The following is a 14,523-nucleotide window of genomic DNA, read 5'->3' on the forward strand; positions in this document are numbered from 1 at the left end:
ATGGGGATTGGGGAGAAAGAGTGCTCACATTTAGAACGCAGTTGCAGTGAAATATTGGGGGGGAGGGAGGGGGTGTTAAGGGCCATAAAAGACACAGCTCTGCACTCAAATTCTGGAACACCAAGATGATGTGGGATTGAAAGCTTCCGTAAGTAGCAAACTGCTCTGTAAGCATTAGTTATAAGCCTGCTGAAATTCCTAGGATAAACACTGAGGCTAGGTCTACCCTGTGCATCTTACAGCAGCACAGCTGTGCCGCTTCCCGCCAACAAAACAAAACCACCTCCAAGAAGGGGCAGTAGCTTTGTCAGCCGGAGAGCGTCTCCCACCCACAAAGCACTGTCCACATCGGTGCTTTTTGTCAGGAAAACTTTAGTCGGTCAGGGAGATTTTTTCACACCCAGGACTGACAAGAGTTTTACCGACGAAAGTGCAGTGTAGACATAGCCTAAGTATTATCCCCATTGTATAGATGGGGAAACTGTGGTACAGGGAGGTTAAAGCCAAAATGTGCAGAAATGGCCACTCATTTTGGGTGCCAACTTTAGACAGCTAGGGCTTGATCTTCAAAGACACTAAGGACATGCCACTTCCTTGACTTCAAAAGCAGTAGTGGGAGCTCAGCACCTCCAGCTGGGGGAAGGGAGGGAATCAGGCTCCCTAGGTATCGCAAGAGATCCTCAAGAAAAACCAGAGGCACCCGAAGTTAATCTGCCCTTTTGAAACTTTTGGCCGAATTGACTTGCTTAGGATCACACACCAGTTCAGTGGCAGGTGTAGGAATTAAACTCTGACTTCTAGTACTCTGTTCTAACCCCTAGACATTGCTCCCTTCCCTACCAGTTCAGCTCTGTGCTATTCTCACCATAAGCAACCTCTCCGCTCCTCCACCAGCTAAATACCTGGCTCTTTCATTTGATAGTTTTTTTCCCTTTCCACACCTCAGAAACCAGTGAATGATATATAACACACATTGCAATGGAGAAAGAGAGAGGAAGGAAGGTTAATTTGCTATGAGGCTTCCTGCATTATTCAAGGCTGTCAGTTTAAAAAGCACTGTGTTAGCGAGGATCCCTTCTGGAGCTAAGTGACGCTCCGCCAAACTCCCATGGCTAAACACCATTACTGAGGTGTCCAGAGCACAAAGCCAGAGTTCGGAAAAGTTTTAAATTTTGGTGGGGGGCAAATGTATTTCTACAGTGAGAGAAGAGCAAAACGACACCCGACAGGCCATCTAGTCTCCCCATGAAAGCCAGATGACTCCTCACAGTGACATCCTGCAGTAATTTGTCCAACATGGTTTTAAAATGACAGCTAAAAAGGGGCTTCCATCACTTTCCTTGGGAAGATACATCAGACAGCAGAACCCCCACCCCCATATTCACAGTATCTATTATCTCTTCACTTCATCCTGTTCAGTCTTTTTATACCCCTTTGGACCACCGTAGATAATCCCCTTTCCTGCTCTTCACTGGCTTTCTGGGCTCTGGGAAAGTCCATTTGAACCTCCCATGCTACAGGAAACATGTTATTACCTTCTCCAGTGTCTGTACAAACTGGTCCATGGGAATGGAGCCACTCAGCAGCGGCTTTAAAGGTTTGCATTCTGGCGCGTCGTCACTCACCCGCTTTCTCTTCTTGCTGGCTGGGGGTTGTGCGGGTTTTGGGGGGGGCTAAAGGCAAGAATGCACAGTAACAGACCAGCTGAAAAGCTTTTTACAGCATTAGTAACCTTGGGTGCATGAATGTAAGAGGTGGTGGGGAGTGGCAGACTATTTTACCCTCACTGCTGAGAAGGGGGTGTTCTAGCTCTGAAGGGAAGACAGGGAAACTGACCCTGGAGTCCACTGCCCGCCATCACCAGTAGGCCAGGATCTTCAAAAGCAATGAGCAGTTTTTGGGTGCCCGTCTTGAGACGCCTTAAAGGAGCCCAATGTGCAGAACGTACTGAGCACCTGCTCTTGCACATTCAGGCCTCGCGGTTTATGCCATTATTATTGACTTAGCGCCTATAACATTCTCAGTGCTGTGCAAGACCAAATGAGGCCTTTAGAACCTAGAAGACACACACACAAGTCAGGCTGCACTGGCAAATCCTGAGTGAGGAACTAGTTGTGTGTGTTAACGATTGTGTGGGGGTTGTGTGTGTTAACAATGTCAACTCGCTTCTCACTGGCATCACAAAAGCCAACCTACAGGGAGGGACTTTGCATGGGCCGGCCCTGGAAAAGCATTCTCTGGAGCAGTTAGAAAGTTTGCCCAGGTAAGTGTGCTGCGTCATGCTGGGAAGCTTCCGGGTCCTTCTCTGGAGGGGAGGAAGGGAGCAGAGCAGCCCAAATGCCACTGCCTCTTTACCAGGAACAGTGTAGCTCCTGAACTGCTGATCTTTTCTTAGGTGGGGGGGGACAGGGATGGCGAGGAGCGGCCCACAAACCCCAGCTCTTTTATGAGCAGGAGGCGCTCAGGAGGGCAAAGATCTCTGCGAAGAGCTAGGGCCCGGCTTTCATTGGTTTAGACATTGCCTCCCTCTACAAACCAGTGCTGCAGAAACTGCTTCTGTAAGCCTCAGTGGGGAAAGATTCTCTCCCCAGCTGACTATTGGAGAACCTCAGTTCACAGTCTAACCCCAGTGCTGTGGTGCATGATCTGCCCCTAGGAGAACAGAGCATTTCATTCGCTTAGGGGACGGGGGTTCCCCCCGCAGTGTTTTAAGGCCATCTACCTTCTACTCCATGATCGACCACTGTGAAAGACTGAATGATACCGATCCCAGTACTTGTACTAGGGACAGACACTAATGTGATTTGTGGCCTTTCCTTATGAACGATCCCTCTCCTCCTTTTATCTCAGCTAGGCGCACAGCCAATGAAAGAAGCACGGAGATTTAGAAGCAGCCCACTTTCAGTTCCGCATCTAATTCATCCAGGAGCCCACCCCGCTCATGCGCACTAGGAGAGAGCCTCTGACTACATCTGCTGCAGTGTGGGCACAGGTGCCAGTTGAAGGGGTTGCCACATGGGAAGAGCTGGGACCCAGATGCCAGGGCTGCCCTGTGTATGGAGTTTCCTCCAATCCCCATCAAACCATACCTGAAGCACATGCTTGTTGTCTTTAGTATGCAGCACAGCAGAAACGGTTGCTAAGGAAATGCCAGGTTTAATCTCCAAGGGCACCAGTGAATCTGCAAGCTGAAACAAACAAAGGATTTTGTTTAGCAAGTGATAATCTCTAAATTCCCACCAAGCCAGCTGTGATTTAAATTGGCAGCCTGATGTTTTTAACACGAACTAATGAACTGCAAACACAGACCAGGGTGCAGTGACAGAGCACTCCTCCTACCTGGCATTCCCCCTCCTTGTCTCTCTCCCCTTCTGTGTCTCAGTGCTATTGACTTTTGTATCGCTCTCAGAAGTGGGCTTTCGGGATTCAGGGGCAACTTTTATGAAATGGACCGTTAAAGAGACACCTAATTTTAGCTACGTTACTGACACCTTTGATTAGCCGCACTCAAAGTTTAATTTTCCATTGTTCATGCTGTTTATTTACATCTTGGACACTAAAAAAAAAAAGTTTTCAGAGTAACAGCCGTGTTAGTCTGTATTTGCAAAAAGAAAAGCTTTAGAAAGCTTATGCTCAAATAAATTGGTTAGTCTCTAAGGTGCCACAAGTCCTCCTGTTCTTAAAAAAAAAATAAAATAAATAAAATCCGTTTCACATTCAGGGTCTTAGTGTCTGGGTTGCAGAGTATGGCGGGGAAGCTGAATTTATTTGGAACCCGCTTGTTAAAGCGCATTCAGGTGCCTCTGTTGCTTTTTTCACTCAACATCTAGATTTGGGTCTGAGTTTCAGTCAATGGCAACCCTTTAAAATACGCATTGCCCTCTAGTGTTTGGAGGGAGAATGTGGCAATAAATGCTCCATGGTCAGCACTGTGGATGCAGAGGTTTGCAGAAGGTGGGCAACTAGGAAGTGACATGAGGGGCAAATTTCAGTCACCCACTCTGGCCTCCCACTGGCCTTTCTCTTTAGTCACTTTAGACTGTTAAACTTTTTCGTTCATGGTAAATATTAATTTTTTAAATATGATGAACATATCTCTCGTCCCAGGTGCAACTTTATAAAGCACCTACATATTGATATTCATCTAAAACTTACTGTCGCTGTATAAAGAGATGTCCCCATGCCATCTACAACTCTCTCCCCCCCCCCGAGCACATCTCTGCAGGGGAAGTCTGAGCAAACTGACAGGCCTTGCAGAGTGGGCAGGCAGACTCAGGACTTGCCCGACCAAGGTGGTTGGGAAATGAATTCCTGAGCTGGGGGATTGGCCAGCAGCCTCTAAACATACAAATCCAGGACTCGTGAGCACAAGCACCCAGGCAGAGAAAAAGAGGTACGCCAGACCCAAGCCATAAACGCACAGAGAGGTCAGAATGAAACACCTTGACCTGCACCAGCGAACTGGAAGCCAACGCTGTCCTTGGAGCACAGGTGTTCTAGGCTCCTTGCCAGGAACAGCACTAAGTGAACGAGTATTTATATGCTGCATCCACTGACTTTTCCCCTTAGTTTTCAAGAGTAGCGCAGCAGAGGGCACTGCAGTTATGCAATGTGGAGGTACCAAAGGCATGGATGGGAGCGCCTGTACCGGATGGAAAAGGCTGCCAACTCCTAGCCAGCCCAAGATGATTCAGACGCTGTTGGGACTCCAGATGGTCCCAAGAGAGGTAACAAAAGGTAAGCACAACCATTCACTGGAAGGGGCAGGGATGTGCTTCACAGTTTTCCCACAGTAGTAACCCCCATATCCCACGCAATAGCACGTCAGCCTCCACTAGATTTCTCTCATCTGAGCCTAGTCCTCTGCTCGGCACCCACGCCTGGGGCCAGATTTTGAGAAGGACTTAGCATCCAGGGAGCTGAGCTCCCTTGAAACTCCAGCCACTCATTTCCATGCCTAACTGGGAACAGAGCTCTTCAGAACGTCTGGCCTCTATAGCCTAGCATCTCCGGTACACTGAGAGCAAGGGAACACAAGCGGTCTAGCAGCTGCCACACACTGTTTTTCACATGCATGAAAAACAGGACGAGGATATCCATGCATTTCACAGAGATGGGGATTATTCCCATTCCAGGCCCAGAGGGGTTCAATGCCTTGCTAGAGATCACACAGCAAGTCCCTGGCAGAGTTTGGAATAAGAGCAGGTTGACTGTCTTAAACCATTATACCATGTTACCTACCCACAGTGCAAGGAGGTGGGTACTATATACTTTCCTATGGAAGCAATTGCTGCAAGGACGTGACGTGATTGCAAGTGGTAGAGGCCATGATCCATATAATTTTGAACAGAAGCGATGCATGGGATTTCTAAAAGCACTCAGCATTGGCCTGACCCCACTCCCAGTGAAGCAACGGGAGTTTTACCACTGGCTTCACAACGGAAGCATTTAGGCCAACGTTAAACATTTCTGAAAATCTTACCCAGTGTCACTATTAAGATGTGGCCCATCCTCTGAAGAAATTTGAGAACACCGGCCTAAAAAGGGATGGGTTGATGTTTTCCACTGGAAAATAACAGACACTCATATAGGCCTCAGTAGGAAAATGTAAAAGAAAAGCAGTACGTTCCCAGTCACAGCTTCAGATTTGGCCTCAGAGCTAAAAATAGCAATGCTTGCAGCAGTGTAATGCATTGCACTTTGAAGGGATCGAAGGCACTTTCTCTCCTTGCCCCTTTGCACTGTGGAATCAATACAGAACTGGCTCTAACAAAGAACACAATGAAAAGTGACAACTACTGTAAAGGAAGAGATTCTTAAGTGAAAGGAGCTACCTTGTATGAAAGTTCTGAGAGTGCCTCTTCTGTCACTGAAGCACTCTGCTATTCCCCTCTAGTGAGTATTAACCACGTGGACAGTAAATTGCAACACTTGAGCCATTAACAGTCATAGAATCATAGAATATCAGGGTTGGAAGGGACCCCTAAAGGTCATCTAGTCCAACCCCCTGCTCGAAGCAGGACCAATTCCCAGTTAAATGATCCCAGCCAGGGCTTTGTCAAGCCTGACCTTAAAAACCTCTAAGGAAGGAGATTCTACCACCTCCCTAGGTAACGCATTCCAGTGTTTTACCACCCTCTTAGTGAAAAAGTTTTTCCTAATATCCAATCTAAACCTCCCCCACTGCAACTTGAGACCATTACTCCTCGTTCTGTCATCTGCTACCATTGAGAACAGTCTAGAGCCATCCTCTTTGGAACCCCCTTTCAGGTAGTTGAAAGCAGCTATCAAATCCCCCCTCATTCTTCTCTTCTGCAGGCTAAACAATCCCAGCTCCCTCAGCCTCTCCTCATAAGTCATGTGTTCTAGACCCCTAATCATTTTTGTTGCCCTTCGCTGGACTCTCTCCAATTTATCCACATCCTTCTTGTAGTGTGGGGCCCAAAACTGGACACAGTACTCCAGATGAGGCCTCACCAATGTCAAATAGAGGGGAATGATCACATCCCTCGATCTGCTGGCTATGCCCCTACTTATACATCCCAAAATGCCATTGGCCTTCTTGGCAACAAGGGCACACTGCTGACTCATATCCAGCTTCTCGTCCACTGTCACCCCTAGGTCCTTTTCCGCAGAACTGCTGCCTAGCCATTCGGTCCCTAGTCTGTAGCGGTGCATTGGATTCTTCCGTCCTAAGTGCAGTACCCTGCACTTATCCTTATTGAACCTCATCAGATTTCTTTTGGCCCAATCCTCCAATTTGTCTAGGTCCTTCTGTATCCTATCCCTCCCCTCCAGCGTATCTACCACTCCTCCCAGTTTAGTATCATCCGCAAATTTGCTGAGAGTGCAATCCACACCATCCTCCAGATCATTTATGAAGATATTGAACAAAACCGGCCCCAGGACCGACCCTTGGGGCACTCCACTTGATACCGGCTGCCAACTAGACATGGAGCCATTGATCACTACCCGTTGAGCCCGACAATCTAGCCAGCTTTCTACCCACCTTATAGTGCATTCATCCAGCCCATACTTCCTTAACTTGCTGACAAGAATACTGTGGGAGACCGTGTCAAAAGCTTTGCTAAAGTCAAGAAACAATACATCCACTGCTTTCCCTTCATCCACAGAACCAGTAATCTCATCATAAAAGGCGATTAGATTAGTCAGGCATGACCTTCCCTTGGTGAATCCATGCTGGCTGTTCCTGATCACTTTCCTCTCATGCAAGTGCATCAGGATTGATTCTTTGAGGACCTGCTCCATGATTTTTCCAGGGACTGAGGTGAGGCTGACTGGCCTGTAGTTCCCAGGATCCTCTTTCTTCCCCTTTTTAAAGATTGGCACTACATTAGCCTTTTTCCAGTCATCCGGGACTTCCCCGGTTCGCCACAAGTTTTCAAAGATAATGGCCAATGGCTCTGCAATCACAGCCGCCAATTCCTTCAGCACTCTCGGATGCAACTCGTCTGGCCCCATGGACTTGTGCACGTCCAGCTTTTCTAAATAGTCCCTAACCACCTCTATCAACATTGCTCTGCAGCAGGCATTCATTTTTACTCTCTACGATACTGCCTCATCTTCCATTGATCAAGAGTTGGCCGATTCTTAAGCTTAGGGACCCAAACAGAAGGTTATTACGTCACACCCAGCGATGCAACGAGGAGGAAAGTTCTACTTCAAAGTCATTAGTTCAACCCTAGCGGCATGGGCTAGCATTGTGGAAGCCATGGAAAAACACAAACACAAAGACTGAGCACTAGCATTATACTGATCAGCCCCCTACACATAGATTAGCACTTGGGTGGTGTTACTAACATGAAAACATTGGTGGTGTTCTGATTTCCTTCCATGTTCATACTGCCGGAGGCCTGGGAAGAATCAATACTAGTATAGCACTGGGGATTAATGTCATCAACTTTTAGATTGGGAGGTGGCAGGTTTGAGGGTGGCTTGCTGCAGATTTTGTCTGGTTTAGTTTTACGCTCTTTACTTTTGTGTTTTGGTCTGTTTCCATTTGAATTTTTACCAAAAAGAATCAATCCATAAAAGAGTAAAATTGCCAGCGTCGTGCCAGAGTGCAGCCCCGCGAACTAGGAGAATTGCAGAGAGATTTGTTTTTGGAAGTGTCACTACTGTGATTTTTACACACAGATGGCAGCATAAGTTCCTGTAGCATAAGGAACTTCTTAGCAAACACTGCTGCCGAATCTCTTGCTTGGGATTCTATTTTCCACAACTGAACAGGATCTGGCACATCAAACATTGCTGATGGCCAAACTACAGTTGTTGGCATGGAAGATAAAGGTACAAGCAGGCTTAGGATCAAATCCTAAATCTTTACCTCATCCTTTCTCACGTAAAATGGTCATTGGACTTCAGTTCAGTTCGCAGACAGAATTCCACTGAATGCAACGAGGGGCTGCACAATGATTGAGGATAAAATGAGCTTTTTGTCGTAAATTTTTAGGCTATTTACTGGCCAATCATTTCCACTTTCCCACCCACCCAGCAAGTGCCAGAATTGTAGCTCCTGAGTTCAGATAAGCACAAGGCCAAGATACTCCCCAGGGCCAGTCCATGCACAAAACATGCTTCACTCAGCTTTTTAACCTGGAAGTTGCATCCATATAAAGTTAGCATCCTCCCTAATTGGGTATACCTAAATTTATAGGCAACTTCACTTCTGTTGATAGTGAAGGTTTATTTAGGCCTGACAGAAGCCTCCCATGATTTAAACAGTTTTACAGCACAGCATAGTCACATGTGTAAGACATCACAGATTAACTTTTGTCTTCCCTACAAACATGATTAAAGTAACCACAAAGCTAGAAGAAACTGGTTTGGATGAACAGAAAACCTGGACTGACTGGAGAGGAGAGTTAACAGAAATGAAAGACTAATGCATATGTATAAAGAGAGATAACAAAAAGTTATCAGCTGAAGCTGTCTATTGTCCAATCCTGGAAGGGACTGCAGCGAGAGTGTCGTGAGGAGCTTCCCACTTGTGAGAAACTGATCATTACTTGCTAGTGTTTTCCCTCAAAAAAAGATTTGTTAGGGCTTGTCTACATTACCCGCTGGATCAACGGGCAGTGATCGATCCAGCGGGGGCCGATTTATCGCGTCTAATTTAGACACGATAAATCAACCGCCGAGCGCTCTCCCATCGACTCCGTACTCGCAAGCAGAGTTGACGGGGGAGCGTCAGCAGTCGACTCACTGCAGTGAAGACACCGTGGTGAGTAGATCTAAGTACATTGACTTCAGCTATGTTATTGACGTAGCTGAAGTTGCATAACTTAGATTGACACCCCCACCCCCCAGTGTAGACCAGACCTTAGATCCAGCTGCTGAGTGGTGAATTTCAATCCAGTACCTTCCCCTTTTATCCCATCTTCTGCAAGTGGAACAGGCTGGTCTAAACAAGAGAGCACACAGGAAGGTTTACCCAGAAGGGATAAGATTCAATGGAACAAGTTCTGAGACAGGCTGTACCTTATTGATCCCCCTCTTTCTTTCCGAAGGAAAAGGGAACCAAGAAAGAGTACAGCTTGGGACCAAGGGACACTTACGAGCAAATAGGTCCAGTGCAGTGGGCCCGCACAGCAGCCTGGTAAGTGCCCAGGAAGGGGAGTTCATTTAGGGCTGGGGCACTGCTAGAGGCCCCCAACCAAGACCAGGGTCCCATTGTGCTAGAAGGTGCATACACACATCCAAATAGCACTGGTCCTTACCCCAATGAGCTTTACAAAAGAAGAATATTTTAAAAACAAAACAGCCCTCATTCAATTAGACAGCCTCCTGCTGGAGTCTTGTGATAGGCATCATTGTTCAAATTGTAATTAAACTGGAGTCACACTGTTTGCTCAGAGGCTACTGTTCAAATTTATCTGTTTGCTCCAGAAGATGTTTTCCATTTCCCCTCCTCCACCCCGCCCTCCCATTCTCCTGCAAACAGACAATGCCTTACCAATTTCCAGTAAGCTGCCTTTTTAAAGTGACATGCAGATGCTCAAAGGAACAGATTAATTAAACAAAGTGAAAATGCTTCCATAATACTCTGGAGAGCCAGCCCTAGCCTTGTGCCACTGGAGAGTTAAAAACCCGTTGAACAAAGGCTGTACTAAGTGTAAATCTCATTAATGTCTAAAAGTCTGACTGGGCAAGATTTTCCTCTCTGTTAAGGTGATCTCAATACACAATAATGCCACTGATTGCCATGGATTCACACCTGTGTAACAGACCAGAATCTGACCCTAGAGTGGTTAGCTAAGACTTTTTTGGGTCGGGATGTGGAGGAAAACAGTTTTAACAGAAAGCCTCCTTTCATCAGGGGAGGGATAGGTCAGTGGTTTGAGCACTGGCCTGCTAAACCCAGGGTTGAGAGTTCAATCCTTGAGGGGGCCATTTAGGGATCTGGGGCAAAAATTGGGGATTGGTCCTGCTTTGAGCAGTGGGTTGGACTAGATGACCTCCTGAGGTCCCTTCCAACCCTGATATTCTATGATTCATCACACACATCACTGAAGCCATTCTGTTGCTACTGGGACCATAATCACTCATGGGTTTTTTACTTTTAACAAGAGAGTTAAGGAATCAGGAGACAAATTTGGACACACCTCTTTGTACAGTTTGAAAGTCTATGGAAGTTAATGTACTAGAGAGAAAGGGAAAGGGCTGGCAGACATTTGCACACTGGTGTTTTCTGGAGCAGGTTTTAGTGTTTGTTCTTTGGTTTAAGTTGCGTTTTGAGAGATAACAGGCCAGGTTCACAATGTTGATGCAGGGGGCTGTAAAATACCCCTTCCTGCGTCAGTCCAGTCTCCACACAACATGGGTGGTGGTACTCACCACAAGACAAGCAGGTGGTGTTGCCACTTACACCATCACTTGAGATTTTCCACCCTACAGGGACCACTGCTGGTGTGATTTTGGCCCCGCATGGCCCTCCCTGCAGATGGGGATGTTGCAGGCACCTTCTGACAATGAAATTTTCCACACGGCTGAGAAGTTGGCATAAACCCCGGCTGAAATAGATAATTCATCCATGCAAGGGGAAGACCTTTCCAAACCAACTCACTAATGACTCCTCTGCACAACAAAGGAGCAACACACTGGTCTTTTCTACAGGATCATAAAGGCAGGGGGCTATGACAAAATCTGAAAGGTGGAGTGGGGGCAGTTCTCTGCGATGTTAAGTGAAGCAGGTGGAGAAGCAGGGGTGAAACAAATACATGTCATAGCAGGCAATTTCCCCTCCTCCCAGGTCTTTGAAGTCTATAATGATCCTTGAAGATCACTTGTACTAGAGGGCATAGCTGAGAATACGGAGAAGGAGAGATTACAAGAGATGTCAGGGTTTGCACAGTCTGACTGAGTTGTGATTAGTGCCAACTGGCATCCATCCTTATTGCGAGACTCAACGGTCAAAGACTGAATGGACCAGGAAGACAGAATTCCATTTCCATGTGGTTATGCTGGGTCCTCCTGGAGCTACGTTGGCAGTGCAGGGGGATAAAGTTAACCCCTTCAGCAGATGCACTTGTTGTGTGGGTGGCCAGAGGATTCAGTCTTTAGCACTGCCAATTCAGCACCTTTCATCAGCATTACGTTCATTTAGAGAACAAACAAAATCGTTTCTATGATATTTTCTCTCAACATTTCAGTGCTGGTGAAGGAGGCCCTATTGACAGTCCTTTATTAGTAGGGTTTTCTGTGGAGTTCACCACTGCGGTATCCAGGGGTGTGATTTTATGCAATATAGTTAAATCTCTCCCTCTCACCCCACTCCTTCCCTCAGGTATACCAGTAAAAGCACTTTTACTCTGGTACCACTGCACCCAGGCTAGGAGTTGTACCTCAAACTATACTAGTTTCTAAACCAATATGGTTAAAGCAGTACAAAAACTGCAAAGAAAGCCCCAAGCTTTGGCAGAGGGAGGTATAGAGGCCAGATCTCCCAACTTCTACCTAGCACCTTAGCCCTAGGCTATCCTTCCTCTGGAGACTGAAGCCCTCTCTCCACTGGTTAACGGTCAACAGAGCAAGTTTCCTCACATCCCACCCCCAGCAGTGTACTTCCGACCTGACCTGGAGGGACCAGCTCTAGGGATATGTTGAGAATTCAGTCTCCATGGTCCATTCAGTTTCTTGGGCTCTGCTGAGGCTGCCAAAAAGGGGGTGAGTTTTGTTGGTACTTTGTGTGACACTAGCTCAATCATTTCAACTCCCCTTCTTCCTCTCCTCACTATTTTCCCCTGGGCTGGCTGGAGAGTCTCCCTGAAGAGGCTGGCTCCTTCTCAGGGAGGTCAGCGTGAGAAATATTGCATAGCTCTGGCACCACACAAACAGACTAGACACTCTGGGAGGTCCTTTCCAGAACTATCTTCTGGGTTCCTATTTGGACCCCAGGCTGGGTGAACTATTCATAAACACCAGTTTATCCATTCCATTGGCCTCTTTTCTGTTTACAAATATTCTGCAAAGGATCACGCTTCCCAGAAGCCAGGCGTGCTTCAAGACTACGACAGATGTTTCACATGAACCCATTTCAGCCTCAGCACTGCTCCCGAGTAGTTGGCTTCAAGCACTTGGCAACCATGTTTTAAACCTCACGGTGTTCCAATTGGTCACACAGGACGTGTCTATACCCTGAATGGACAAATAGCTTTGAATCAGGTTTCTGGTGTGAATAGAAGTTTTATAGTTAGTGGTATTTGCTGGAAGAGAAAGATGGCGGTTTCTGCAAATATTCTTGCCAATAAACCTGTGGGCCAGCATACTTGAGGAAAACAAACACAGCTGGCATCTCTTTCTCTCTCTCTCTCACAGTCATCTTGTCCCCCATCAGCATACTATTTGAGCTTTAGTGTATTCATCTTCCCAACTTTCCTGTTAGGGAGTGCAGTGCTATTACCCACATTGTACAGAGGGGGAACTGAGGCACAGAGAGACTAAGTGACTTGCCCAAGTTGACCCAGGAAGTCTGTGGTAGAGAAGAGACTTGAATGCTGGTCTCCCAAGTACCAGGCTAGTGCTCTAACTAGTGGGCCATCCTTCCTCTTTCTGAAATGAATGTATTTAAAATACAAGAACGTCTGAATAACATTTTTTGCAAATTTACTCTGCTGTTAGCCTCGCTGTTTTCAGAGACAGGTGATATTGCCCCCTGAGCAGAGCCAGGCCAAGGAATAGGAACTACTACAACAGGCTTGAAGAGAAGCCTCAGGACTTGACAGTAGAATTTAAATGCTCCCTAGGTCTTGACCCGGCTCTCTGCGTAGGGGGTGAATATCACTCTGCTAACACAAGATTTGTTTTGGTCACAGCCCTGAACATACGTCACATTTTACTAGCCCTAGCTTTAACAGGATCCAATAAATATGCAAATGGCTCCAACAAATACACATGCCACAGTGAAATTGCATCTGAGAGTATATTTTTCAATTAAAAACCCATCCTCAACTCCAGGGATAATCTCACAGGCGGTTGCGTACCCACAAAACTGAATTCAGGCACAAATTGGACACAGATGATGTGGCAGTTGTAGAACTTGGCTTATCGCGGTTTGTTACTCAGGTACAATTCCTCATGTAGTGCTGCATCCTGTGTTAACGCTAATGGTATTGTTTTTCCTCCAATGAGAAACAGACCTTTTCTTTTTTAATTCATTTCCATGGGGTTATACACCCTGCTTGTCAACAGCCTCACCTCTGATCCAAGGACACATCTGTGCTGATTGTATTGTCAGACTATTTTAACATCATGTCTGTTAGAATACAGGTCACTTAATATTAAGAGTACGTTTGTGCATAGTTTATAGGATTAATACATTATTAATCAATGTGACAGGCATAAGTAGTATTCATCTGGAATACTGTGTGCGCAATTCTGGTCTCCCCTGTTTACGAAAGATAAATTCAAATGCAACAGTTCCAGAGAAGGGCTTCTAGGATGATCAGAGGAATGAAGACTCACAGAAATGTAGGACTGGAAGAAACCTCGACAGGTCATCTATTCCAATCCCCCACACTGAGACAGGACTAATATTATTTAGACCATATCTGACAAAGTGTTTGTCTAACCTGTTCTTAAAAACCTCCATGAAAGAGATTCCACAACCTCCTTAGGTAGTCTGTTCCAGTGCTTTACTACCCTGACAGTTAGTAAGTTGTTCTTAATGTCGAACTTAAATCTATCTTGCTGCTATTTAAGCTTGTTACTTCTTGTCCTATCCTCACTGGATAAGGAGGGTTTCAGAGTAGCAGCCGTGTTAGTCTGTATCCGCAAAAAGAAAAGGAGTACTTGTGGCACCTTATAGAGACTAACCAATTTATTTGAGCATAAGCTTTCATGAGCTACAGGTCCATCCGATGAAGTGAGCTGTAGCTCACGAAAGCTTATGTTCAAATAAATTGGTTAGTCTATAAGGTGTCACAAGTACTCCTTTTCTTTTTATGGATAAGGAGGATAATTTATCATCATCCTCTTTATAACAAACTTTGACATACTTGAAGA

At 46.1% G+C, this 14,523-nt stretch overlaps 1 protein-coding gene across 3 annotated transcripts in view; it reads right to left on the bottom strand.

Annotated features, from left to right (window-relative positions):
- INTS9 (integrator complex subunit 9) overlaps positions 1 to 14,523 on the bottom strand; it is an 83,981-nt gene that overhangs the window by 3,093 nt on the left and 66,365 nt on the right. For 2 of the 3 annotated variants that reach the window (XM_077812349.1, XM_077812352.1), the window contains 2 exons: positions 3,090 to 3,188; positions 1,536 to 1,673 (listed from right to left, as the gene is read on the bottom strand). In XM_077812349.1, coding sequence (XP_077668475.1) covers positions 1,536 to 1,673; positions 3,090 to 3,188 — 237 coding nt within the window. The remainder of the gene's footprint in view (positions 1 to 1,535; positions 1,674 to 3,089; positions 3,189 to 14,523) is intronic. The other variant, XM_077812351.1, reaches the window with a different exon arrangement.

The sequence above is a fragment of the Eretmochelys imbricata genome, chromosome 3, assembly GCF_965152235.1.
Source record: "Eretmochelys imbricata isolate rEreImb1 chromosome 3, rEreImb1.hap1, whole genome shotgun sequence".
Taxonomy (NCBI): Eukaryota; Metazoa; Chordata; order Testudines; family Cheloniidae; genus Eretmochelys; species Eretmochelys imbricata.